The 27085-nt window shown below is 60.0% G+C and overlaps 1 protein-coding gene across 1 annotated transcript; it reads left to right on the top strand.

The window, feature by feature from the left end:
• Nucleotides 1-950: 950 nt before the first annotated feature.
• Nucleotides 951-22932, top strand: FOXO6 (forkhead box O6). Its single transcript, XM_045897950.3, has 2 exons — nucleotides 951-1858; nucleotides 20735-22932. Exons 1-2 carry the CDS (start codon nucleotides 1445-1447, stop codon nucleotides 21998-22000), a joined length of 1680 nt encoding a protein of 559 aa, XP_045753906.1. The 5' UTR covers nucleotides 951-1444; the 3' UTR covers nucleotides 22001-22932.
• Nucleotides 22933-27085: the final 4153 nt, after the last annotated feature.

The following is a 27085-nucleotide window of genomic DNA, read 5'->3' as shown; positions in this document are numbered from 1 at the left end:
GAGTGGCCCGGACAGTGCCTCATGCATTCAAGGTGCTCAATAAATATCTGTTAAATAAATGAGAAGCTTCTCCCCAAATGGGATGAACTTTAGGGCAAGAGCTTGTTCAACAGCCCCTGCAAGAGCCTCCCAGAGGCTATAAAACAGTGGTTTGCCAAGTGTGGTCCAGGTGCATCACCTGGGAACTTGTTAGAAATGCAAAGTCTTGAGCCCCAACCCAGACTTACTGGGCTGGGGCCCAGCAACGTTTGAATAAGCTCTCCAGGTTGATTCTATTACACGTTAAACTTTGAGAACCGAGGCTCTAAAACTATGTCCACAGGTCCCCTAAGAGCCCATGAAGAACCCATGTGCAGATGGAGAAGCTACAACTGTGGCCAAGTGTGGCCCCAAACTCAGATATTCTTGATCCCTTCCCTTTCCCCAGCCCAGTCCAGGGCACAAAAGAGAGCTCGATCATCCGCCCTATCAGGTTGGGAAGATTGGAAACCCGGGGTCTAGAATCAGGGGGCGGGGCACTCCCCCCCTCCGGGGAGCAGAAGGCGGGGCCAAGTGCCCTGAGCCCCGCCCCTTCCCCGTTGCCCCGGGAAACCCCGGGTTGTAACAATAACCCGCTGACGCGCTTCTGGGAGGGATCCTGCGGAGCTCGTGGGCGGGACAGCTCGGCTGCGGACCAATGAGAGAGCTCGGGCCCCGCCCCTGCTCCCCCTCCCCCAGCGCCGAGCAGGGGGCGGGGTCGCTCCCGCCTCTCCTCCCCTGCTCGGTAGGCGGCGCTGTTGCGTGCGGGGGCTGCGGCGGGGTCGCCCCAAGCCGGGAGCTCCGCGCCCCAACCCCCAGCCCGCGGGCGGGGCACCCGGGCAGGAGGAGGATTCCGTGGCCGCGGGCGGGCACGCCCCGCCCTCTCCCGCGCCGGGCCCGCCCCCTCCCCTTCCCCCGCCCATCCCGAGGTGCAGCCGGCGCTGAGCGCGGCAGGCGCGGGAGCTGGCGCTGGAGCCGGAGCGGCGGCGGCGGCGGCATTCACGGGGCGGCGGCGGCAGCGGCGGCGCGGGCTCCGGCACGGGCTCCGGCATGGTGCAATCCGGCCTCCTCCCGGGAGAGCGGGGCCCGCGCGCGGGGCCGGCGCCGGGGGAGCGGCGGCAGCGACGGTGGCGGTGGTGGCTGCAGGCGCAAGCAGGCGGCAGGTGCTAGAAGCGGAGCTGGGCGAGGTGTGTGCCCGCTGGGCTCCGGGGCCGCCGCTCCCTCGCTGCCCCCATCTTTCCCTCCCTTCGGGATTCCCAGCGCGTTCAGCCCCCTGTCTCCGCGTCCCGGCCCATGGCGCCCCGCGGTTGAGCCGGCGCCGCCAGGGACCCCTCCCGCGGGCCTCCCCGGGGCGCGCAGATCCCGGAGCCGCCCGCCCACCCTCCGCGGAGTCTCCCTCCCCTCCTCGCCCGAGCCGGGCGGGACCATGGCTGCGAAGCTGCGAGCGCATCAGGTGGACGTGGACCCGGACTTCGCGCCGCAGAGCCGGCCGCGCTCGTGTACCTGGCCCCTGCCGCAGCCCGACTTGGCCGGCGACGAGGACGGAGCGCTGGGTTCAGGGGTGGCAGAGGGCGCCGAGGACTGCGGGCCGGAGCGCCGGGCAACGGCCCCGGCGATGGCCCCAGCGCCGCCGCTGGGCGCGGAGGTCGGACCGCTGCGGAAAGCGAAGAGCTCCCGGCGGAACGCGTGGGGGAACCTGTCCTACGCCGACCTCATCACCAAAGCCATCGAGAGCGCCCCGGACAAGCGACTCACGCTCTCGCAGATCTACGACTGGATGGTCCGTTACGTGCCCTACTTCAAGGATAAAGGCGACAGCAACAGCTCGGCCGGCTGGAAGGTGGGAGCGTCCGGCTGGGGAGGGGAGCTGGGGTCGCCGGCTAGGGCTTCCAGGGGCTGCTAGGTGCGTCCGGGTTCCCGGGGAGCCGTCGGGAGGGAGGCCCTGGGGCACCCCCAGGGGTCACGGAGTGTGTGCCCGGGGAGTGGGGCCGGCCCGGCAGACAGGCGGGGGCGTGCTGGGAGCAGCTGTGTGCGTGCTCTGGATGCAGGGTGGGAGGTCTGGTGAGGTGACAAGGGACTGCCACTTTGAGGCACCCCCGAGGGACACCCCCACCCCGTCCATGGCGGCATAGCAGAGGAACCCACTCCCAGGCCTCAGATATTAAGGGGCCCCCTCTTAGCCCCCGCGAGTTTGCTTTGTGTGTTACTCTTGTTTTACCTTCTCCACCGGGGCACCTTCCTTAAAGAGCTGAAATAATGGCCTGGGGCCAGTGCCTGCTTTCTCCCCAGATCTTTCCCACTACCCTCCCTGGAGCTGGCCTCAGGGTAAGGAGTGCGACCCTGAGCTCACAGTTCTTCCTGTGGTGCCAAGAGTTCACCCTAGGGCACCAGCAAGCCTGGGGTGGGGAACTGGTCAGGTGACCTGGAATCTGAGTTCTCCATGGGGCAGCTGCTGTCCCCCCTTGCCTGGATCAGCATGGTGGGCTGGTGATGACCTCTGCTGGTGTGAGGGCAGGATATTGAGGGCTGGGGAATCTGTCCCTTCCCACCCCAGGCTGTCTGGCTTTCAGAGCCCAGATGCATTTGGGGGTGAAGGGAGGGGCAGGGGCACCCTTGGGAGGCCTCAGTGCCATCCAGTGGAAAGGGGGGAGCCATCTTGGGAGAGGACAAGGGCTTGACTGGATTGTGGCCTCCAGACCCTCCTCTGGCCATCTTGTTGGGGAATGGGGATAGTCGATGCCTTTGCAGGAGGAGGAGGTTGGGGGGTGGGGGCTGTGCCTAGGGCCTGTGAGCTGTTAGGCTTCCTATGGGTGAGGGGTCTCTGCAAGGGAGGTATGCCTAGATGGAGGGAGGGAGCCATGCCTGGTAGTGGCTGCAGACAGGGTCAGAGGAAGGAGGTGTGCCAGAGGAGGAGGGGAGGCTGGTGGACAGGAGCAGCTCTGGTTGCCCAGTGGCTGCATTGTAGGGGCCACGGTGCTCTGACCTGGGGCCCTTGGCTGTCAGGCTTCATGCTGGCGTCATGTCTGTCTCTCTCTGGCCACTATGGGGTGGAGGCACAGGTTGGAGGAGCACCCATGAGTCTCCAGTCTCCTTGGGCTCAGCCCCCACGAGAACACTTACTCCTCCTAAGTGGGTACTGCCCTTGGGATTTGCTCCCACCTCCCTCCCTGGGCCCATGCACTGTCCCACCTTTCACTTCTCCCTGTAGATATATTTCTTGTCCTCAAGAGCACAGAGTTCAGATGCCTCTTCCAGGAAGCCTTCCCTGACCCTTTTTAGCTAGCTAAGGGCTCCCTCTTCCCTGGCCCTCTCCCTGTCATAGGGCTCGGTCTTTTGTGTCCTCTTTCGTTTCCCCTCCCCACCCACCCATTAGAAGACAGTGGCAGTGGCAGAGCGATCTCGGTGCCCACGGCGCCCAGCATAGAGCCTGGCACTGAGGAGCCACTGGCGCATGTCTGGTGAGAGTGTGAAGGAACGGGTGGCTGGTGCAGAGGATGCTGAGGCTGGGGAGGGTACTGTGGGCCAGAGTAAGCCAGGAGGGCTTCCTGCAGGAGGTGGAGCCCCACCTGAGCTTGAGGGATCAGGAATGGTGGGGGCACACGGCAAGGGGAGACGTGAGACTGGAAGCCGAGGGAGACCTGCAGTTCCTGAGGGTCTCAGGGCCAAACCAAGGCGTCCAGGGGCTGCTAGGTGCTAGGTGTCAGCCACCTTCAGGCATCTGTGCCAGGTGTCTCCTTAACGCTCTCAGCAGTCCCTGAGGTAGGTTTCACTGTCACCGTTTAGAGCTGGGCACTGAGGCGCAGAGTGGAGGCGTGAACTGCCCAAGGTCACGCAGTCGGTAGATGGGAGAACTGGACTCCAATCCAGGTGTGTCTCCCGCCAAAGCCCCCTCCCTGCTCCCTAGCCTCCGGAATAGTGCCCTGCTGGCACTGGGTGTGGGAGGCGGACACAGACAGCTTTTGAACAGGGGCAGGTCTAAATCCTAGAATGTGACTGGGAATGTGCTTGGAGATAATTTAGTCCCTGGACTTCATATCTTGGACGGTGAGCCTGAGGCCCCGGAAGGGGCTGGAACTCCTCAGGTTGTTGGTGAGTGGCAGGTGCTGGACGGTGACCCAGGTCTCCTGCCCGCCCACTGGAAGTGGTGTCCACGGCACCACGCTGCCAGGGACACACTGGTTCTCCCTGCACCTGACTCAGGGAGGAAGGCGCACTGGCAGGCTGGCCCTGGGCTGGGGCATGGGAGAGGAAGCCTGAGGCTTGGGCTCCTGACCCAGGCCCTGGCAGAGACCACCCAGGCACTGGAGGAGGGCTGTTCAGAGGGGCCTCTGGCCTTTCCCATCTTATTCGGTCAGTGGCTGTCCTCATTCTACCCCACCCCCCATCCTTTTCCTCCTCTCATTCCTGCCCCTGCCCCCATTCCCATTCAGTCCCTCCAGGGAGCGGGTGGAGGGACCATCCCCAACTCCCAGCCAGCCTGTGTGTTAGCAGAGGCTGTGGGACACCTCAGGTGCCAGGGCTGGGCCATTGTTCCTCTCCCCCCTTCTCCGCCCCATAAGTGTTGCACCTGAATCCCGGGGGTACACCAAACCCTGTGTTAGATGGAGGGTGGGGGACCAAAGGGGAAGGCATCAGGCCTCCACACCCAGGCAGGAAGGGCCGGAGGTGGGGGGCAGGGGTGCAGGGAAGGCAGGTTAGACCCCCTGGGAGCCCAGGCAAACCCACACAGAGAAGGTGGCACTTGATCTGGGCTGTCTTCATTGGGGGGTAGAATTTGGAAGAAAGTCTCTCAAGGGATGTTGACTGCAGATGCAAAGGCAAGGAGGTAGAACTGTAGGAGAGGAGAGGATTGGGCGGGCCAGGCTGGAACCAGCGGCTGCTAGGGATGGCAGGGAGGTGGCATGGGAAAGGCAGAGTGGGCCAGATCAGGAAGGGCCCATGTGCTTGGCTTTTGCCCTGTGGTCCCACCTGTGATGTGGGGAGGTAGTCAAAGGTGCTGCGGATGGGAACAGGAGGCCAGATCAGCAGCAGGTGCAGGACCCCCAACAGGCTGAAGCCTGCAGACAGGCTGGCCTTGGTGCTGGAAACTCCACCAAAGAGCCTGGTAGTGTTTCTCTCAGGACAGAGGGTCTCCAGGCCCTGGATGAGGGCTCGGACAGGAGGTTCCCCTCCCTCTTCAGTGTCTTAAAAGTGTGGATGTCAGACAGCAGGGTAGAGCCTCCCACTTCCTCCCGATGCTCCAGCCCCACCTTCCCTAGCACAGGACTCCTCCAGGAAGCCTTCCAGACTGCTCTGGGTCCTGGGTGCTCCTTCCACTCAGCGCCCCTGGAGTTGTTCAGCCTGCTTTTGTGTTTCCTGGCTGCCAGCTCCTCTGGGAGCTCCCAGGCCAGGCCTGGGCACCTCCCATTCCTGTCCCCAGGCTTGATGGGGGAGGAGCACAGTGGATGGGGACTTCCCTTCTCCCTCAGGGCCTGGAGCAGCCCTGTGGTTGGGGGATGGGATCAGGAGGGGTGGTGCTACCCCCATCTGGCCCATGCTGGCCAGTAGGTCTTAGGTGGGGTGGAAGGAGGGACTGATCCAGAGGCCAAGAGGAGGGTCCTGTTACAGCCAGGCTGAGCAGTGGCTGTGAGTGCAGAGGGCTCCCCCTCCTCTCCCCCCTCCAGCTTGCTCCAGCAGGGCTCCCTCCTCCTTCTTTGTCCTCCGGGGATCCCCAGCCCCAAGGGCTGGTGGGGGTGCCGGAGGAGGCGGTGTGAGCCCCGGTTGGGGGGTGTCCTCACCCCCCGCCGTGCACGAGCGGGGGGCTGGCAGCTGCCCGCCTCCTGGGCACGAGCCCGCGCCAGCCGCTCCTGGCACAGTTGCTGGCACGCCCGGCAGACTCCCACGGCCACCTGCTCACACCCACCCACGAGCGCTGGCGCGCTGCGGGCCCTTCCGGCTTCCCGGGCCTCCCGGCGCCCCTCCCCCGCCGCCCTGCTCCGGAGGCCCCCCCCCCGCCCCCCACACACGCAGGCCCCCTCGCTCCCGCCAGCCAGCCCCAGGCCTGGCCCCCTCCCTGCGCAACTTGGGGAGCTCCCGAGTCTGGGTGCTCCTGGGAGGCCCCTGGGGTGGCTGCGGGGAGAAGGAGGGATGGGGAGGCAGGCAGACAGACAGACGGACAGACAGGGTGAGGGCCCCGCCTGCCACCTGGCGCCGCTCCAGCGGGACGATGGCGGGCAGCGCCGTGCCAGGCGGTAATTGCAGACAGACTAATTTAAAGAGATGAGACGGTTATTTTTAACTCGTGTTAAGGTAATGAACGGCGCGGGGGGTTTGCGGGTTCGAAAGTTCAGCGCCCCCCCAACCCCCACTTTCTGTGGGTTGGGGCCCCCCTCTCTGCACACCCAGAGGACTCCAGCTTCAGGACTGACTGGAGGTGGGGGCCTGTGCCAGGGACTGGGAGGGCTGAGAGGGCCTGGAAAGAGGCTCCCCCTAGCCCGGTGCAGATCTGTTTGCATCCTGGCCACCATGTTTCCAGGGGGTGTATTAACATCCCAGTTTCCAGGGTGGAGAAGTGACTTGCTCTGGGGTCACATCCTTAGAAGGCGTCTGGCCGGGAAATTGGACCCCCTTTTGACCCCAAAACTCAAAACTTTTTCTGTGCCATTGGGGCTGGAGGAGAGGGCTTGTGTTTGGGTTTTGAAAGGGCGCGGGCTTGTTCCTTGCAATCCAGGGTCTTGTCTTCAAGTGGCAGCTGGTGATGGCCCCCATACAGGGTCTTGGGGGCTGTGGAAGCCCCTCTGTCTGGGTCTTGTGAGGGGTGAGGGGGTAGTGGTCATGAACTGGGTGTGGCCATAGGCTTCTGGGATCTGGGTGTACTGGCTTTAGCCAGGGGAGCTGCCTCCTCCCCTCACTGTCTCCCTTACCTTGTGGGAGGCTCACCAGCAGCCCCTCCCTATTTGCAGCCTATGAGCCTGCCTCCTAACTTGGGGGTGGGTACCTGGGAAACAGGTCACACATTGGGGCCCACTCCTTCCACCTCCAAATCAGACTTCACGTCTCTAAGGGAGGTGGGGAGTCGTGGAACCCAATATCACCTTCCACGCCTCCTTCCCCAGCTCAGTCTCCTTCTCACACACCCCTAGTGACTGAGGGCTCTGGCCTCTGGAGCTGCCCATTCTATTGCTAGACAGGTCTTAAAGTTGTTAGCACTTCTTTCCTTCTCCCTGGCGGTGGTCCAACCCCCTGGAGTATCGCTCCTCTCCTGGTGTATTAGTTCAGCTGTTTGGGTCAGCTGGAGTTGCAGAGTCCAGAGCGGTTGAGGGGTGGACGGAGCACCCACAGAGCCCCCGTAAGGGAACCTGATCCAGTGTGTGTGAGCTGGAGCAAAGCTCTTTCCCATTCTGATCCTTGACGTTCTCATCCGTGTCCACAGGGCCTTAACTGGATCCCTGGTTCTTTCAGGTCTGTGACTGACCAACACTGTGGTTCTAGGAGCCATGAGGGGTTAGTTGGGACCCAGGGCACAATGTACTGATAGGACTTCTCAGGGGTGCAAGCATGTGATTACAGGTGTGGATGGACTTGAACTTGGGACTCCTGCTTGGGGTTGCCTACTCTGACCCTGGCAGTACCCAGGTGGCAAATGTACTTTGGACACAATGAAGGGAGTGCTCGTGGCAGTCTCAGTGGGCCCTCAGAGCAGACAGATGGGGGGTGCAGGGTATTGGGTGGGCACTAACTAAGGCTCTGGGGCCCGGGTAGGGTGCTCAGGGGGACAGCTGGATCTGGAGCACCCCCCCTTCCTCTTGGCACCCTGGTTACCATAGAAACCAACTCCTGTTTGGGAGGGTTTGGCTGTTTGCTGCCTCTCCCCACCCCCCAACCCATATGTGGAGGTGGGAGGGGGGCCAGGTGGCGTGTGGGGGAGGGGCCTCCCACACCCTCCCCCTGGGGCCTCCCTCTTTGCAGAGAAATCTTTCTGGTCTCTAAGGGGGGTGCCTCTTGTGGGAAGGGGAACCAGAATTAAGAAAATTAATGTCTGGGTGCTAGGCCTTTGGGCACTTCACATACGTTGTCTTTTTACATCCTCCCTGGACCCTGCCAAATATGTGTTAATAGCCCCATTTTGCAGTTGAGGAAATGGAGGCCAAGAAAGGTGAAGTCACTTGGCCAGGGAAGCATAGCTGGGATGAGGCTGAGCCTGGATTTAGACACAGACCTATCTCTCCCATGTTTCTCCCAGTGCTGTGCAGTCTCAACCCCACGCACCCCAGCCCTCCTGCCCCAAGGCTCCCTCATGCCCCAGAACCCTCTGGGGCTCCTCAGTCCCCTCTGGGAGCCAGCCAAGCTTGAACGGCTCTGTATGGATTCCTGGGCCCTCAGCTGGCCTTGGCCAGGCCCTGCCCTCCCTCCTGCTTTTCCTGCTGCCTGTGTTCTCAGGATCCCCTTGCTTTGCCACCTTTACACCTCATACCCCTGCTATTGTCAGATGCTCATCAAGGCGGCTCCTGACTCTTGGACTGATCCCTTGGGCCAACCCTCAGAAAATAGGCTGCGTGCTTGGGTGGATTGAATACAGGCCCACCTCCCAGGTGATTCTGGAACCCACTGCATCTCTCTGAGAATTCCTGCCTTAACGCCTGCCTTGTTGGCCAACCTGGTTGATGATCAGAGTCACCTAGAGGCTTTTAAATAACACAGGTTTCCAGTTCCCATCTCAGATCCTCTATATCAGACCCTCAGAGGGTCTGATTTTAACAGGTCTGTCTAGTGATGGACCAGATTCTGAGCCAGTGCCTTCGATGGTAGCGTCCTGGACTCCTGTTTGTCCCTCCCTCTGCTCCCAGTGTAGACCAGCTTCTTCTCTCAGCAGGCTACCCAGGTGGAGCCCCCTCCCCTCCTCCTCACTCTTTTTGGGCCTCCCAGAGAATTAAAAGCCAGGAAGTCAGCTCCAACACCAGATCCCCCAGCCCCAACACTTTCACCCTCCTGTCTTAGGTGTTGTGTTGTATAGAACACAGCTGGAGAGGATGGAGCCAGCAGCTGGGGCCGATGCCCTCAGCCACTGAGGGCCTTTGGCTGCAGGAAGGTGCGTGGTGGCGTAAAGACTCAGCAAGCGTCTGGAACTGGCCCAGTAAGGACCTAAAAGTCACAGCCCCTCTTCTCCGATCACTCCCTATGTGTCCAGTGCAGTGCTATTCCTACAGGGTCCTGGCCAGGGGCCTCACTTAGCAGGACGCTCAAGGCCTTGGCCCCCTGGTCCCAATCAGTCTCTCCAGCCACATCACTCTGCTCTTCCGACCCTCGAATCAGCCACTGAACTACGCTAGCCCAGGGTTCAGCTGCCAGGTGCCATTATATACATGCTTTCTTCTAACTCTTGTCCCCCACCGTCTGCCCTGTGAAGCCGCTGCTGTGATTTTCCCCGTTTTAGGAGGAAACTAAGGCTGGAGAAGGAAAGTGGCTTTTACTGTATCCTGCTGTAAGTGACAGAAATAAAACTCCCGGGGCTAACTCTCCCTAGCCCACTGTTCAGGCCAGGCCAATCCAAGCTCACACACACACACACACACACACACACACACACACACCCCTCGCCCCCCTGCCACGCCTTGCCCCCCCCCTCCCCCGCCTCCAGCCCCATCATTGTCTCTCTGTTCTGTCTTAGAGTTTGGCCCTGAGGCTTCCAGTCTGCGGGGGATGGCTCCAGGGGCACCTGGCTCCCTCTCTCTGAGACAGAGCTCCCCGAGGGCAAGGCCAGACCAGCGTGTGCTGTGGTGTTCGCTACCCGCCCTTCCTCCCCTCATCTGCAGGCCCAAGGCTGAGGACAGCTTCCTCCATGCACTTGAACCCAGGCTTACACCTGTTAGCCACTCCCTGCAGTGCTGCTGAGAGGAACCAACCTGGCCCCCTGACCTTGAGTGACCCACAGGTTGAGTTGGGGAGATAAGATGAGGACTCCTGTGTTTGATTCGGGGATAAAGATTGCTCAGGGTCATGAGGGAAGGCCAAATAATGAGCTGTGGGTATTCGGAGGTGGGGGAGGGGAACCAGACAAAGGAGGTCAGACCTTGGCGTCTGGTTCTGTTGGTCAGAGCACAGCAGGACTTGAGGCTGGGGAAGCAAGCCAGGGACTGAAGGGAATGGTCTTGAATATCTGGCCAGGGACCTGGCACTCCAAGCTGGGGAATAATCTAGGCAGAATGATCATTCAGGGGTGGTGTGGACAGGGGAAAGACTGGCTTGGGCACCCAGTGTGGGCCTGGCACTGGGGTCCAGGGGAGAAGATGAGTCTGACGGGGTAGAGGCCCAAAGGGTCTAAGAGCAGGCCTGAGGTGCCATGCAGCACCCTTCGGTACCTGGGGGGTCTTAGAGGTGAGACTGTGGTGTGGTTAGGAGTCTTGGGGGCAGCAGGGAGGACCAGAACCTAGCTCTGCCCCTCACCGTCTGTGTGGCCTTAGGCAACTGAGCCTGTTTTCTCCTCTACAAAATGGGATGATAATAGGACTTATGCCCAAGCTGTGTGGTGAGAATTACAGGAGAGATACAAATAAAGTCCCCATGAAATCCTAGCAAACACCCTTACTGTTGTACTTCGCTCTGGGAAAGGAAAGGAATCCCTTCTCCACTGCTGTGTAGGGTGGGGATCTGGGCCCGGATCCTTGAGAGACACTGGCTTGTGTGAGTGCGTGAGTGTGCATGCGTGTGTGTGTGTGTGTGTGTGTGTGTGTTGGGGGAGAGTGGTCCTTCCTCTAATGCCCCCCTTTCTGTCCCTGAGGTGTCAGCTCTTCAGGATGTCCAAGCTTCCACCTGCCCCTACCTTAACCCACTGTTTTCTTGCCTGCAGAGCCTTCCTCGTGGCCTTGGGAGGCCAGCAGGCAGGTTTTAGGCTCAGTATTTTCACAGATGAAGGCAGTGGTTTGCTCAAGGTCACCCTTGAACCCAGGGCTGCCTGCCCCTGGACGTGGGCTTCTCTTTGCCCACTGGGAGGCTGTGTGACCTTGGATATGGCCCTCCCCTCTCTGGCTCTGAGTCCCATCTAGAGACCCGAATTCCCCTCCCCCAACACTCTGGGAAGCTGCTTGGCCTCCTCCACCCCGTCTGTCCCCTCCCCCTGTCCTCTGCTGGCCTTGCCTTCTCTGTAACCTGAGCCGGGGCTGTGGGGGAGGGGGCTTGCCCCTCTGCCAGAGGCACCTGCCAGCTGAGCAGATGTGAGGGGATGAAGGCCCCCCTCCCCCCAGGGGATCTTAGGCTCTTAGCGCAGCTAGGCTGGGGCTGGGGCATGCAGTGCTCAGCACACCCAGCCCTGGCCTCTGGCCTCTACACCCAGGGCTTACCCCGAGCACTTGTTCATTTTTCAGGGGACATTCATGCTCCAACATGTCCTGCGAGGACCTCTCAGAATCCAGAAGACAGATGGCAGATGAGGGCTGGTGCCCCGGTCTGGGTGGGCTGCCTTGGGCTCCTGGAGCCCCTTGGCATAGGGACAGAGGGCCAAGGGCAGTCCCTGGGGGTGAGGCCAGTATCTGTGCGGGTGGCCATGCCCCCGGGAGAGCAGATGGTTCTCTTGGCGCTGTGCCCACTCTTCCTCTTTTTCCCCCAGGAGCCAGCCTACAGGGCTGGGGCACAGCTGCTTGGCCCTCCCCAGAGCTGGGCCCAGGGCAGGGCTGGGTGAGGTCACCGCAGCTGCTCCCAGGGCCTGGGGCAGGGGTGTAGGGAGGTGCTGCATGCAGAGGGAAGGACAGGGCTCAGATTGAGGAGAGATAGGGAGAGTCCTGGAGGGCTTTGCATTTAGGGATCCCCGTTAATCTTGGATGAGGGAGGAAAGAGCCTTTGGAGGACTCGATGAGCCAGTATGGACAGCCCCACCCCAGCTCCTACCCCAGGCCCACCCTGGAGCTTCTGTCTGGCCTGGGCGCCTCCTTAGAGGCATCTCAGGGTGAGAGGCAGAGCAAGGGCCCTGGGTGTGACTTCCTTCCCGCACCACCACATACACCATGTGACCTTGAGCAGCTCCATTTGTCTCTTGGAGCCTCAGTTTCTCATCAGGAAAATAGGCACACTAAACCAGCTCAGAGGATGGTTAAGAAGACAGTAAGATTTTAAGCGTTGTGCTGGACAGTGCATAACACATAATGAATGTTCAGTAAACGGTAGTTCCTTTTCTTTTTTTTTTTTTTAAAGATTTTATTTATTTATTTGACAGAGAGAGAGAGATAGCGAGAGCAGGAACACAAGCGGGGGAGTGGGAGAGGGAGAAGCAGGCTTCCCGCCAAGCAGGGAGCCCGATGCGGGGCTCGATCCCAGGACCCTGGGACCATGACCTGAGCCGAAGGCAGTCGCTCAACCAACTGAGCCACCCAGGCACGCTTAGTTCATTCCTCTTTTTTTTTTAAAGATTTTATTTATTTATTTGACACAGAGAGAGAGACAGTGAGAGAGGGAATACAAGCAGGGGGAGTGGGAGAGGGAGAAGCAGGCTTCCTGCCGAGCAGGGAGCCCGATGCGGGGCTCGATCCCAGGACCCTGGGATCATGACCTGAGCCGAAGGCAGACGCTCAACGACTGAGCCACCCAGGCGCCCCTGGTAGTTCCTTTTCTTATTTGACTGAATTCTCCCGAGGAGCCTGGAAGTGCTGAGGAAAAGCAGGGAGGTGGCAGAGACAGCAGGAACTGGGGGGGGGGGGGGGGGAGCAGGAGGGAGGAGGCAAGGCCTGGAGCTCTGGCCTGAGGTTTTGCTGAACAGAAACGGCAGAGAACGGCCGGGCCTGAGTGGCTCACCGCTGCCGAGAGCTCGTCCCGTGTGTTGACTTCACTGTGAGCCGCGGGTTGCCCCGCGGAGTTCAAGTGGGGAGCCAGCTCACACCAGTTATCCTCTGGTTTGCGGTTCTGTTTCTGCAGCAACACTGAGGTGGGAGCAACACCTTTGGGACTTGCAGGGGGAAGTAGAAAAATGTCACAGAGCTCGCCTTGCTGGAGCAGCCCGACCTGGTCAAGCAGAGAGGGAAGGAGGGGCCGAGGGAGCGGAGTGTGCAAAGGCCTGGCAGTGTATGACATCCAGGGTGGCTGGAGCCCCAGTGGGCCGAAGGGAATGGCGGTTAGGAGACGGTTCTTGTGTGTCGGTCTGGAGTTGGACCCAAGCCCACAGGTGATGGGGAGCCATGGGCTCTGGAGTAGAGGCGGGCTTTGACTTCTACTGCTGGTTTGCTTGGACCAGGCTAGGTGTGTGGGCTCTGCTCTCTCTGGGGTGGGGGTGGGGGGATGCCAGGGCCTGTCTTTTGACCTCGTGCCTTGCTTTGGACGTTTGGTTCCTCCTGGCCCCTGGCTGCCCACTTCTGTTCCATGGCTGACCCCAAGCCCGATCCCCTGTTGACAGCTGTGGCCGTGGTGCCCCTACCTGCCCTTCTACCCCTCCTCCACTACAGACCCTGGGATCGAGGATTTGCACATGGCCTCAGGCCTCTCCAGGTCACCCCCTTCTGCCAGGAAGCCTGCCAGGACTGAGCATCCCAGCTTGAGCCCAGGTGGCAGAGCAAGGGACCCTCAGAGAGACTGTGGCTCTGAGACAGGCCCCAGCCTGGGGCTCCAGAGTGGGGTGTCGGGTAAAGGGTGGGACAGGGGCAGCCCCGGGGGCTCTGAGTCAGGGAGAGGATGAGATTCTTAACATGTAGGGTCCCATCCAGGTCTCAGCCCTCCCCAGGAATACTCTTTTACAGGGGAGGCCCAAGGTCACATGAACACAGTTGGGATTTCAACCCTGCCCTCAACCTTACTTCATGCAGGAAGGGAGGGAAGGAAGGAGGGAGAGGGCCAGTTGGAGCCATGGAGGGGGTCAGAGAACTCACACAGCCCCAGAGGTGGTCTCTGCCCAGGGATCATCATCACCTTTGGGTAGGCCAGGCCAGCTTCCTGAAAGAGGGGCTGGGCTGAACCTCAGACAGTGATGGAACCTGGAGGGGTGTCTGTACCTGGCTTTGGGCTTGGGCGGATGGGCACCGGTCCTAGGACTGAACAGGGAGGGTCCTGGAATTCCCCAGATGTCAGGAAGGTCAGGAGGTAGCAGAGGACTTGAGGTGGGTGGGGACACAAGATTTGGCCGATGAAAGCCAGGAAGCTTGGGCTTGAGAACCAAGGCAGGGATGAGCATTGAGGTGGGCGGGACGGTGTCCCCTGCCACATTGGGGGAGGGGGTGAGAAGAGCCCTGGTTTGGAACCCAACAGCTCCATGACCGCGCAGCTTTGTGGCCTTACTGAGCCCACTTTCCCCTCTTTGGAAAATAGCGGCACTTGTTTGCAGGATGGCTTTCAGGATTGCATCTAAGGAACCTAGCCTGGGTCTGGCGTGTGGTTGGTGGTGCCCTTCTCCTGCCTTGGTATTTGAAGCACGTGCCAGTGGTGTGCTGGAGCTGGCTTGCCTTGGCTCAGAAGAGCCCGTCCTGCGCACGTCTTCCCAGTTCCGTACTCAGTGATGTCATGCTGGCAGCTTACAACTGGCCGCAGAAATCAGCAAAAGCTACAAATCAAATCAGGTGGGATCTTTTCCCTACTGGGGAGCTGGAGGAAATCAATCCTATGGGCCCTTTTGAATGCTGGAGGGGACAGAATGGGAAGTGGGGTAATGGCGGGGCACTGGCTGGGCCGAGCAACCTAGAACTCTGAGTCCCTGGGCCCTTTTGGTGTGGGCGGAGATTGGACAGAGTCATAGCGCCAGGCAGCCCTCTGTAGGCAGGGGATGGGAATGGTGAGACCACTCCTGTCTCCACGTTCTCCCCCCCCCACCCCCGCCCCCCGCCCCGGGCGCTCTGGCGGCTCGGGCTCCGAGGAGGGTGAGCTATCAGAGAATGGAGCTGTGTGAGAAGGAGAAATGAGGTTGTAGTGGAAGATAAACGAGGTTGTACCGTCAGGGAATGAGGTGGTACTTGGAGGCAAGGTGAGGCTGCATTATGAGATAGATGAGGTTGTCCTGTCAGGGGCTGAAGAGTACTTGTAGGAGAGGTGACGTCCTGCAGGACCGGTCGGGTTGCACCGGCCGAGAACACAGCCCACCACAGGCAGAAGGAGAGACTCGGACTTGGAGGATAAATGAGGGTGTCCTGCTGGATAGATGAGGGGGCCCGTCAGGTGAATGGAGCGCTGTTAGCAAATGAGGTTGTACTTGCTGGATAAATGGGACTGGGGTGCTGGATAAATGGGGTTGTGCTGTCAGATGAATGCATTACTGCTCGTGGGCGAAGGGTGTCCTGGGAATAAATGAGGGCGTCCTGCTGGATAGATGAGCTGCCACCACCAAATGGATCAGACCCTGTCTGTGTGGGAGGCACCGGCAGCAGGGATGAGGTGGTTCTCTCCCCACTGGGGCTCCCGGCGTGTCTTCCGGCCCAGGTGGGACAGGCTCTCGGAGACCTCGGTCGGCCCCAGCGATCCCTTGATAACTCAAGTCTGTCTGGGTAGCGGGAGGGAGTGGGGAGGGGGCCTGGGGTGGGCAGGTGCATGGTCACCCCCTGAGGCCTTCCCCCATTTCTCACGGAAACCCTGACCCTCCTCTGCACTTCCCTCTGTGGATCAGGCTGTTCCCGACTTGTTCCCATGCTTGTCTCTCATTCTGCCTATGTTTCCTTCTCTCAGCCCAATTTGGGGAAGCCCCTCTCATGTGCCAGCTACTCTGCCCCGTTTCCTTTAATTCTTCCTGCAACACAGTATTACCCCCCCCTTTACTCTCTCTCTCTCATTCATTCGTTCAATGAACATTTATTAAATGCCTGGTACGCATCAAACACATGGGGTAAAGTCAAAAATGGACAAAAATCCCTCATGAAACTTATATTCTAATGTGAGGGAAACCAGACAATAAATAATAAATACAGAATATAAATGAATTATATATTTATATATAACTTAACATATTAATTTATTAATGTATGTATACAAACTATTAATTAAGAAAGTGATCCTTGCTTTAGAAAAGTTGAGAGCAGGTAAGGGGGCCAAGAAATGGCAGAAAGGGGGAGCAAAGGGTTAGAGTGGTCAGGATGGGCCTCGTTTTGGCAAAAGATTCTATCTGCATGCGGACTCGAAAGAGATGAGAGATTGATGGGGGTATCTGGGTGAACAGTTTACCCCTGAGACAGAGGCCCCAGGGCAGGACCGCACCTAGCAGGTTCAAGGAACAGGAGAGAGGAATCGAGTGGGATTGTGTTAGGAGAGGAGTCTGAGGGGTCATGGAGGCGCCTGTGGATTATGGCAAGGCCTTTGTTTTTTACTCTTAGATGGGGGGCATCTCAGGGTTCTGGGCGGGACTGGATGTGATCCAAGCTACTTAAAGGGCCACTCTGACTGCTGGGTGGTAGAAGGCTGTAGGGAGGCAAGGGTGGGAGCAGGTAGCTGTGTGAGGAAATAGAGGTTCAAAGCATCTTGCCCCAGAGCTGCATTGCTCATGGGGCATTGCAGCCACAACTGGAATCCAGATCCAACACCAGAGCCCATGCGCTTTCAGCTGCACCAGCCTCCTCTCCCAGGTGGGTGAGGCCCCGAGGAGGGGGGTTGCCCAGCCTCCCTAGCCCGGGTTCCAAGGGAGAGGGGGATGGGCGTGGATGTAGCTCACTGTGCCTTCCCCCTGCGCTGGGATGGCCTGCCTCCCGAATCAGGGCGGTCCGACCCCCCCCCCCCCCCCCGATAACCTGCCCCAGGCCGGTGTGGAGGTGTGGGAGGCGTGAGGCCCCCGAAGCCGGGCCCAGCTCTGGGCACTGGGGAGCCTGGGCATGCTGGGGCCGTGGCTGTGGTGGCGGGTTGCTAGGTGACTCTAAGAGGGAACCCTGGTTACTGCTGCCTGGCAGAGGCGGCTCCCTCCTCGGCCTCCCTCACCTCCTCTGTGGCCTCTGGCCTCCCAGGAGGCCTTGTCGGGGAGTTGCGATCTGCGCTTGCCACTGGATCTTGGCTGGGAGCTCTGACTGGTACCAGGTGGCTGGGCCCCGAGGAGCCAGACTGGGCTTCAGGGCCTGGACTTCCCTCAGGGGCCACAGCCCTGGTGCACACCTGGTGCCCAGCCTGGCTCCACAGGCAGAGGCCTAGGTTGTCCTTAGCCAGCTCTGGGCTCCCTCCCCGGGTGACCCTGGGCAAGGTATGGCAGCCCTCTGGACCTCCACGGCCCCATCCATCTGGCCTGCACCATCCCTCCACCGGGGCCAGGTTTTCTACGAGAGTACCAGGGGTGCTGAGCCAGCCCAGCTCCAGGTACCCCGCCCCCGCTCCCTGATGGCTTGAGGGTATAACACTCCGTTTTGCGTTAGGTTCCATTTGCGAACAGAGTTCCACTACTTAAAAAAAAAAAAAAAAGTTTGGGACACCTGGGTGGCTCAGTCAGTGAAGCGTCTGCCTTTGGCTCAGGTCATGATCCCAGCATGCTGGGATCAAGCCCCACATCATCCGGCTCCCTGCTCTTCCCTCTCCCTCTGCCCCTCCCCCCTGCTCGTGCTCTCTCCCTCTGTCTGTCTCTCTCTCAAATAAATAAATAAAAATCTTTTTTAAAAAAGTTTGAAAACCTGTGGACTGGATGAGTTCAAGAACTTGCAGTGTCAAACTGAAAAGGTCACAGAGTACGGTTGGCACATCTCATCAGTACCCAGGCGGGGAAACGGGCCCGGAGAGAGACGGACAGGCTGCCCCAGGTGAGGCTTGGTGGGGTGAGAAGAGCACTGAGCCAGGGGTCAGGAGGCCTGCGCTCGAACCCCTGCTCTGCTACCAGGTCCTGGGTGCCCTTGGGCAAGTCCTTTCTTCTCTCTGGGTCGGATCAGCAGTGGTTTCAGGCTGGGGCTCCGGCTCCCTGGGGTACCTGGCCAGACAGGGAACAGAGTGGGGGAAGAGTGCAAACCTTCATAGGCCCAGAGCAGGTGCTCTTGGTAATCGAGAACATCATTTTTATATTCAGAAAACTTAGATGCATTATGAAGTATAATGCAAAAATCCCCCTGAATGCTAAAAATGAAGCACAAGACTTAATAGGAAATTTTGACCTTGCGACATGCCCCCAGTCTTCCCATGCTGCCTGCTTCTAGGGATAGTTTACATGGAAAGTTTGAGAAGCACTAGAGTCCTGGCTTCCTGAGATTCTTTGGAAATTCCCTGACTCATTTCTCTCCGGCGTGGTGGAATGTGATGTCCTTTAGACTCAGGGCGTGAGTAACCTGAAATCAATACCTGGCTCTACCATCTGCACTGTGGGACTGGCAGCTTACTGAACCTCTCTGAGCCTCACTCTCCTCATCTGGAGCTAGGGATCACAATCCCCGAGTTGTATGGAGTTTGATAGACTACGTGAGATCAAGTACTTATAACACCTGGGGCTTAACAAGCAGGTACTGAGTGGGTGCTGGCACTTGGCGATGTCCTTCCTCCTCCCCCCTCCCCCCAGCACTCAGACTCAGGCTGGCACATAGTGACACTGATAAAGAGGTGTTGCCTGACCGACCTCCAGCTGGGGAGAAGCTGGGAGGCGGAGCCTCTGTGAAGCCAGACAGTCCCCTGGGGAGGACAGCCCCCCCACCCCAAGACCTCCAAATACAGGTGTGCTGAAGGGGCTAGGGAGCCAGGTGCAAGGGCAGGGGTGGGAAGGGGGTATCTACTGGAGGGAGCACCACTCCCTGGGGCTCTAGCTCCCCTCTTCACAGGATCCCAGGAGAAGCCCAGGCAGGGCAACGCTGGGAGGGGTCTCGGAGCTGTCACCTCCCAAGACCAGAAAGTGCCAGCGATAGGGAGGGGGCGGGGTGCCCGGAGAGTCAGGGCAGTACCTGGAGCTGGGAGTGGGAGTGGGGCAGCGGGAAGGAGCCCTCCTCCTGGAGACCGGTGGGAAGGAGGCAGGAGGGAGGGCTCTCACTGGTCAGTGGTTATGGGGCTGGGCGGACAAATGGGTTAGGAGTAGGTCCATGAACTGGGTTAGATCTGGAGTGCTATCTGGCATTGTGGGACCCTGGGCAAATTACATCATACCTCTGGGCCTCTGTTCCCCCGTCAGTGAGACCGGGCAATGCCAGCTTCCCAGACTTGTTGGTGCCTAGCACACTTATACTCAGGACAGGATATTAAGGAGGTAGAGACAGAGCAGGTCTATTGAATGATCTCAAAGTGTGGTCTTCTGGCCAGAGTGAGGCCTTTAACCAGTGTTTATGAGCACCCGGTGCATTCACCAAACACGCACCCACACACATTACCTCAGGTAGTGATCTAACAGCTTTCTGAGGTGGTTACTGAATGGTGCCCGTTTGGTCCAAGTCGTTCACTGAGGCAACTGAGGCTCACGGAGATCGAGTCAAGAGCCACAGTCACATAGCTGGGTGGCTGAAAAGAGCCAGAGAGCCAGGCATCCTGCCCATCCTGCCTAGCCCTTCTGATAGCCGAGCCCATGCTCTTTCCACAGCAGTGCGTGAGGCGGGAGGTCAAGGCCACCAGGTGGCGGGCCCCAGAGGTGGGGCAGGGCAGCGTAAGTCTCCCTCCTTCAGGTGCCTGTGGGGAACCAGGCTGTTGGAGCCGTGGCGCTCCCCCCGCCCCCGCCTTCTTGGCAAAAGTGGGCTGTGACATGGGGAGCGCTAGAGACTGGCACAGCAGAAATTTAGAAGAGTGTGCAGGGGTGGCAGAGGTGGAGCCCAGGGAGGTACCGAGCGACAGCAGAAGGGGCTGTGTAGCCCTGGGCAAGCCACTTGACCTCTCTGAGCCTTGGTCTTGTTGTAAATGAGGATTACATTTAGTCCCCCCACCCCCCGATTTGTGGGGACTTTGTGAAGCTTCTACCAGAATGGGGCTTTGGGGGGCAGAGCTCTTCTGCTTTAGGTGGTCAGGAAGGGAGGGCAGGCTGGAGAGCTGGGCTGGCCTGAAGGTGGGCGCTGAGCAGAGGTGGGGTCTGAGGTCCCCATGGCTGATGGATGTGCTTTGAGGGCCTTGCTGGGAATCTAGGCTTCTATAGTTCACAGGAGCCCACAAGAGTTGGGGGAAATTTCAGAGGAGTTTCAGGTCTCTACCCACCTTAGGGACCCCCAGCCTTTTCTGCTTTCCCTGGCCAGGCCCTCCCAGCAAAGGGTTAACAGTCTTCTCTACCTGCAGTTGCATTTTAAAGACACGAAATTAAAGCAGGTAATTTATTCTCCCCACACACGAAAGAGCAATTAGTTCTAAACAGGGCTTAATCAGTCACCGCGAGATTGATTTCTGGAGCCCTGGGTTTTCGGGCTCCTGGCGCCATGCCAGGCTGGGGAGGGAGGGGGCAGACAAATGAGCCGCAGCGGCATGAGCCCTTACATAATCTGCTGGGGGGCCCTGGCAGCCTGGCTAGCCCCAGGCGGGGCTTGGCTGAGCTGGGGAGAGGGGGCCCTGCTGCAGTTCCTTAAGAGTAGCCCTCAGGCTTCTTGCCTTGCCTCCTGGGGAGAGGCCAGGCCCAAAGCTCTAGCCCCACCCTCTGGGAGGTGTGCGTTGTCGGGGGAGGAGGTGCCTGGGAGAGGGAAGAGTGGTGCGGTTCTGGGGTATAAGGTGGGCATTCCTGTCCAACCTGGTACTTACACCTGTTCTCCCCCTCTTTACCCCACTCACCCTTCATCATTTCTGTTTCCTCCCATTGCCCCTCTGGCCCTTCTCATTCCTCTTCTCTCACTTTTTTCTCTGTTTTCTCCCCCTCCTCTTTCCATCACTTCTTCCTCTTTTTTCATGGCCTCCTCGCTTCCCGCTCCCCCACCCATGTCCTTGTGTCTGGCCACAGAACTCCATCCGGCACAACCTGTCGCTGCACACCCGTTTCATCCGCGTGCAGAACGAGGGCACTGGCAAGAGCTCCTGGTGGATGCTGAACCCCGAGGGCGGAAAGACAGGCAAGACCCCTCGGCGGCGGGCCGTGTCCATGGACAACGGGGCCAAGTTCCTGCGCATCAAGGGCAAGGCGAGCAAGAAGAAGCAGCTGCAGGCACCTGAGCGAAGCCCCGATGACAGTCCCCCGGGCGCGCCAGCCCCGGGGCCTGTGCCTGCCGCAGCCAAGTGGGCCACCAGCCCGGCCTCGCACGCCAGCGACGACTACGAGGCGTGGGCCGACTTCCGCGGCGGCGGGAGACCCCTGCTCGGGGAGGCGGCCGAATTGGAGGACGACGAGGCCCTGGAGGCCCTGGCACCGTCGTCGCCGCTCATGTACCCGAGCCCGGCGAGCGCGCTGTCGCCCGCGCTAGGAGCGCGCTGCCCAGGGGAGCTGCCCCGCCTGGCCGAGCTGGGGGGCCCGCTGGGCCTGCACGGCGGCGGCGCGGGGCTGCCCGAGGCCCTGCTGGACGGCGCGCAGGACGCGTACGGGCCGCGGGCCCGGGCCGGGACGCCCGCCTACTTTGGCGGCTGCAAGAGCGGCGCCTACGGCGGGGGCGGGGGCGGGGGCTTCGGGCCGCCGGCGCTGGGCGCGCTGCGCCGCCTGCCCATGCAGACCATCCAGGAGAACAAGCAGGCCAGCTTCGCGCCCGCCGCCGCGCCCTTCCGCCCGGGGGCGCTGCCCGCGCTGCTGCCGCCGCCGCCCGCGCCCAGGCCCGGCCCCGTGCTGGGCGCGCCCGGGGAGCTGGCGCTGGCGGGCGCGGCCGCCGCCTACCCCGGCAAGGGCGCGGCCCCGTACGCGCCGCCGGTGCCCTCGCGCAGTGCCTTAGCCCACCCCATCAGCCTTATGACGCTGCCCGGAGAGGCGGGCGCCGCGGGCCTGGCGCCGCCGAGCCACGCGGCCGCCTTCGGGGCCCCGCCCGGTGGCCTCCTGCTGGACGCGCTGCCGGGGCCGTACGCGGCGGCCGCCGCCGGGCCGCTGGGGACCGCGCCCGACCGCTTCCCGGCCGACCTGGACCTCGACATGTTCAGCGGGAGCCTCGAGTGCGACGTCGAGTCCATCATCCTCAACGACTTCATGGACAGCGACGAAATGGACTTCAACTTCGACTCGGCCCTGCCTCCGCCGCCGCCCGGCCTGGCCGGGGCCCCGCCCCCCAACCAGAGCTGGGTGCCGGGCTGAGGGCCGCCTCCCGCGCCCCGGGTGCCCCGCCCCGCCCCCGAGGGGCTTCTGTCTTCCCGTCCTGATACCCTGGGCCCCATCCCCGATTCCAGCTCCACGGGAGGATCCGGGAGGCAGCCCCAGGCCTGCTAGAGACGTCCCTCAGAAGCTGACCACCGAGGGAAGTGGTAGGGAGGGGCTGGGGCACCTGCCATTCCTGCCCAAACTCCTGAGACCCGCTCCTCCTCCCTCCCCCGGGGGCAGGAGGCCTGGGCGGAGAGGAATTTCAGGCTGGGTGGGAGTGGGGACGAGCCAGATGGGCTGCGCTGGTGGGGGATACCAACCAGGAGGTGTGGCACAGGGCTGGGGGCGTCTCCGAATCGTCAAGTTTCATTTGCAGGGGCCCTCGCCGCGACGGATCACCCACCCCAAACTCCGGATCTGATTCCCAACTGACACCTTCCCACTGGTCTTAGCCTCATCCACCCCAAGCCAGGAACCCCTCCCGGAAGCACTCACACCTACCTGTTGGCTGTTCACCCTGAGCTGTTTTCCTTCAGCCCCAAACCCCTGCTTAGAGCCCCCATTCCCATGGTTCAGCCCCTCCCTCCTATCCTTGCAGGCCCTACCTTCTCCTCTCCTCTCCTCTCAGGTTGGAGTCAATCCCCCTTCCCACCCCCACTCTCCAGTAATGGTCTCAGCCTCTCCAGCAGGCCTCAGCTCCGGATCCACCCCCAAACCGACACCCCTTTCTCCATTCCAGTCCTGCCTCCTCTCCCGTATTTATAAGTGTCCGGTCGGGGCGGGCTGTGGGCGCGGCGTCCCCGGCGCATATCGTAGGCAGTGTACCGTGGCCGTGCCGTCAGCGTGTGCGTGTGCGTGTGTGCCGTGTCGAGGCCGTGTAGAGTGCATTGTACAGCATATTTTCATGAATAAAATTGTTTTAAATATTTCCCGCGCCTTGGGCTAGCAGGGGTGGTGGTGGCAAAGGAGGAATATCGGCAGGGATGGTGGGGGGGGGGTCCCTGTGCCTGAACCCCTCTTGTGGCTTTGTGCCTGAGTATATGTCAGCATTCCCTGATGCCTGTCTGCTCAACACACGTTGGTTAAGCGCCTACTGAGTTCTGGACACTGGCGATGTCCTGGTGTGGAACTCTGCACCTGTTTCTGTGAACATATGCAGGCAGGAAGTTTCTGGTTTGGGGGGAATTCTGTCCTGAATACATAAGCCTCAGAGGTTGAGAGAGAAGGCACAGATATTCACTGAGAACCTGCTAGTGTCAGGTCCTGCATTAGGTATGATTTTTGTTCCCATTGTGCAGATGAGAAAACAGGGTCAGAAAGGGAAAATGGCTTGGGAAGGCAGGGTGGGATAAAGGAAGGGAGGCCTTTGAAGGTACACAGACTTCTCTTGGAATCCATTCCCTGCCTTTTGCTAGTTCTGTGCCCACGGGCAAATTTTCAACGTCTTACTTTCCTGGTCTAGACCGTAGGATAGTAGCACCCATTGCCTGGATTTCTGCTGAGGAGTAAATGAGAAAAGGTGTGTAAAATGCTCAGCCCTGCACTCATTCATTAATTCATCCATGGAAGATTTAGTGAGCACCTTTAAGTGCCAAGGTCTTGTACCAAGCATTGGGGCTGCCAGAGAGAGCATCAGAGGCACAATCTCCGCCCTCAAGGAACTTAGAGGCTCAAGGGGGACCCAGGTGAGTAAACAGGTGATTATCGATCAGAGCTGTAATGAACGGAGGAGACAGGCTGCTGTGGGAATGAATGACATGCCGCACCCATCCCAGGCTCGAGGAGTCAGGGAAGGCATCCGGAGGGGGTGCTGTCTCAGCTGAACCTTGAAGGGTGAGTTGGCACTGGGAAGGGGACGGATTCAGACAGGGAGGGAATGGCATATTGAGAGGTCCGGAGTCGAGATCATGTGGGTTCCAGAACCAAAAGCAGTTTAGTGTGGCCAAAGCAAAGAGATGGAGAGATTACTGATGATGGGGAGGCAAATGGGCCAGAAGGGGGACCTCTCCCGTCAGTGGCCAGGCCAGAGGTGTCAGTGGTAACTCAAAACAGGAGGGGTTGGGGAGGGCAGTGGAGCAGGAGGGGAAAGGATGAATTCCCATATATTTTGGATGTAGAATCACGGGGACTGGTTTTGGATTGGACACAAGGGGTGAAGGACAGGGAAGAATCAAGTGATGCCTGGTTTCTGGTTGGGCACCTGGACGGGCAGGGCCATTCCCTGAGGAGAGCATCGAGGTGGGAGGAGCCCTGGGGAAGATGGTACACTCAGCCTCAGACAGGCTCCTTTCAGTTAGGCTCCACGGAACCCTTGGGATTTTGGAAGGATGTTCAGCAGTATATCTACTGTGTGAATGGCAGTCCCTGGCACTGGGCAGCATGGTGGCCTAGAGATGTCCAGCTGGATCATGGAGTCAGAAACCCTGGGGAGGGAAGATAAAGAATCAGGAGCACAGAGGTTGTCATGGAGGTGTTAGGAGTGGCTCAGGGGATGGTGCTGAGTGGGAAGAGCAGGGCGACCCAGGCCTGCTCCAGTGAACACCTAAGAACACGTTGGCACAGGAAGAGGAACCCACTGGCTGAGAAGGAGCAGCCGAAGGGAGAGGAGGAGGAAAAGCACAAACACCGAGTATGTGAAAAGAGCGTGGTTCTGGAAATAACGCCTAGTGCCTTTACCTTTCGGAGCCTCACTTTTCCTGGTCTGGAAGCTGGGTCAGTAGCACCTGTCTCAGATCTGTTTTGAGGAGTGAACAAGATTGGAATTATTCTCTGAGGTCACGCTTCCAGCAAGGGGCAGAGCCGAGGTTCTTGCCCAGACTGTGTGTACGGCCAATGCCCAGGCTTTCCCGTGGCCCCCACTGCCTCTGATGAGGTGGCTGTGAGCAGGGCAGCAAAAGAGCTCGGAGTCAGCAGGACCTACACAGGTCCTGGGCTAAGGGCTGGGAGGCAAGACCTCACTGTGGGGTGTGGTAGCTGTCCTCGCTGGGTGGGGAGCATATAGAGGCTGATGGACTATCCCCTGGAACAGATGCCCCAGCCCCACCCCACAACCAGACTCCAGGACAGCCCCGCTGGGTCTGGGCTCCATATGGGCTGCAAAGCTGCCCCCACCCTAAGCTGATGGAGGGTGGGCTGCTGGTATGTGCGTGCAGGTTTTGTGTGTCCATGTAGCCCCATATGCATCTGTCTGTGTGGGCCCGTGTGCGTGAGCGCTGGCGGGGGGGGGCAGGCTGGATGATGGTTGGGGTCTCCCTGTCTGTGCGCATGCCTGAGTGAGCGTGTGTGTGTGTGTGTGTGTGTGTTGGGAATAACAGCATCTCCATCTCCGAGTGTGCCCACACGTGCGCCCGGGGCTGTGGAGACTGCTGGTGTGAGTTGTGTACACTGCATGCTTTCCTCTCTGGGTGTGTCTGCTGTCTTGGCGCATACCTCTCTCTGGGTGCACCAAGCTGGTGTTCCCCCCGCCAGGAGCTTCTTCTGGGCTGCTCTGCGGGGCGGGGAGGGGGGGGAGCAAAGGGCCACTCCCAACCCTGGGAATGGGCCAGGCTCATGAGCAGGGAGCAGCGAGACCACCTCAGAGTAAAGACAGTTCTGCCAGGCTCAGGCCAGAGACAGCGTCTGTCTTGCTGGACCCCATCAGGAGAAAGGGGGCAATACCCCTGCAGCTGGGGGTCTGCAACTGGCCCTTCCCTGCCAGCCTTGGAGCCCAGCAGACGCGCCCCCCTCTATGCCCACTCCCTGGGAGGCGTCTGACACATGATTTATTCATAAAAAGCCATTATTTGTGCCAAAGAACTGAGGCGCTGCTTTTTAAGTGCTGATAATGCTCTGGGCCTCCTTGCCTCTCCACCCCCCACCTCCTGTCTCTCTCCTCTCTCTCACCTTCTTGGGACTTCCCATCCTTTCTCCTCCCCTTCTCCCCCTTCCCTCAGCTCCCTTCCTATTCCTTTATTGTTTCTCCTCAACTCTTCTCCCAGTTTTTCATTCTCCCTTCAGCCCACTCACCTGCTCCACAATTAGGGGAGGCCGGCAGGGATATGGAGCCTCAGAACCAATTGTCCCAGACTGGGGAAGCCGGCCTGGAGCCCAGGGCTCGCCCGCCTCCACCTCAGCTGTCACCTCTTCAGGACTAGGGCTGGGTAGGGAGGAGGGACAGCAGGCTGGGAAAGGCAGGGGACGGCTGTCAAAACCAGCTCCCCCTGTGCTAGAGGCTCAGTCGCCCAGCCTCCCAAAGAAACATTCCATCTAAAAAGCAGCGCCCTGGCTCGGCTAATGCAGATTCTTGGCAAACTCTGTAGGCCCTGTTGCCCCCCTCCCCCGCCAAGTGCCACCTATAGAAATTCTGGAGCCACCGTTATCCACATGGTGTCAGGGGTGCTGGCATCAAGGGAGGCACTTGGGGTCCCCCCGCAGAGTACCCTCTGTCCAGACGGGAGGCCGCAGAGTGAGGATCACAGATGTGAGCGTGGATGCAGACACACGCAAGTCTCTTAGAAGCAGACACCGCAGACCCACGTGTGTGTGTGTGCGTGTGTGTGGTGCCCTCGTGTTCGCACGTGCACACGCACAGGCTTGCACACAGACGCACACCTACTCATGCAGATGGAGACTCATTCCTCCCCTGAGCACCTGCAGCGGGGGCTGGAACTCTTTCCCCATTCAGGTACTTGTTTGTTCGTTCATTCGTTCATCCATTCCTTCATTCATTCACTCTTTAAACCTTACTTTTACACCCTCTCTGGGCCAGCGCCGGGGCTGGGCACTGGGGTGGCAGAGATGAACCTGATTGGGCCATAGGGTGGGGAACTGGAGCAGAGGGGGCACTGCAGACCCCTCCAGCAGCCTTGGGCTGGGGGTTAAGCGCCCAGCAGGCAAAGGGTTAAGTCATTTGGCATCCAGAGCTGGAGCCATTAGGCCTCCTAATTATGAAATTATCGAGGTCCTCAGGTGACTGCTAATTTCACACACACTGTTCCTCTCACGGCTAATGAACGCCCGCAGAACCCACGCCTTGTCTTTCCTGCTGAACGGTGACCTGCAGTTAATGAGCTCAGGAAGGCAGACAGGCCGCCGGCTGGGTGG

This window comes from Mirounga angustirostris, unplaced genomic scaffold (assembly GCF_029215605.1).
Source record: "Mirounga angustirostris isolate CCGP_5_RB_7025 unplaced genomic scaffold, mMirAng1.0.hap1 SCAF_4, whole genome shotgun sequence".
NCBI lineage: Eukaryota > Metazoa > Chordata > Mammalia > Carnivora > Phocidae > Mirounga > Mirounga angustirostris.
Note: the sequence above shows the minus strand (reverse complement) of the source record. Positions and strands in the feature narration are given on the sequence as shown.

Coding starts and splice junctions, on each gene's coding strand:
- FOXO6 (XM_045897950.3), top strand. CDS start 1,445: ATGGCTGCGAAGCTGCGAGCGCATCAGGTGGACGTGGACCCGGACTTC. Junction 1,859..20,734: donor ACAGCTCGGCCGGCTGGAAG/GTGGGAGCGTCC, acceptor GTCTGGCCACAG/AACTCCATCCGGCACAACCT.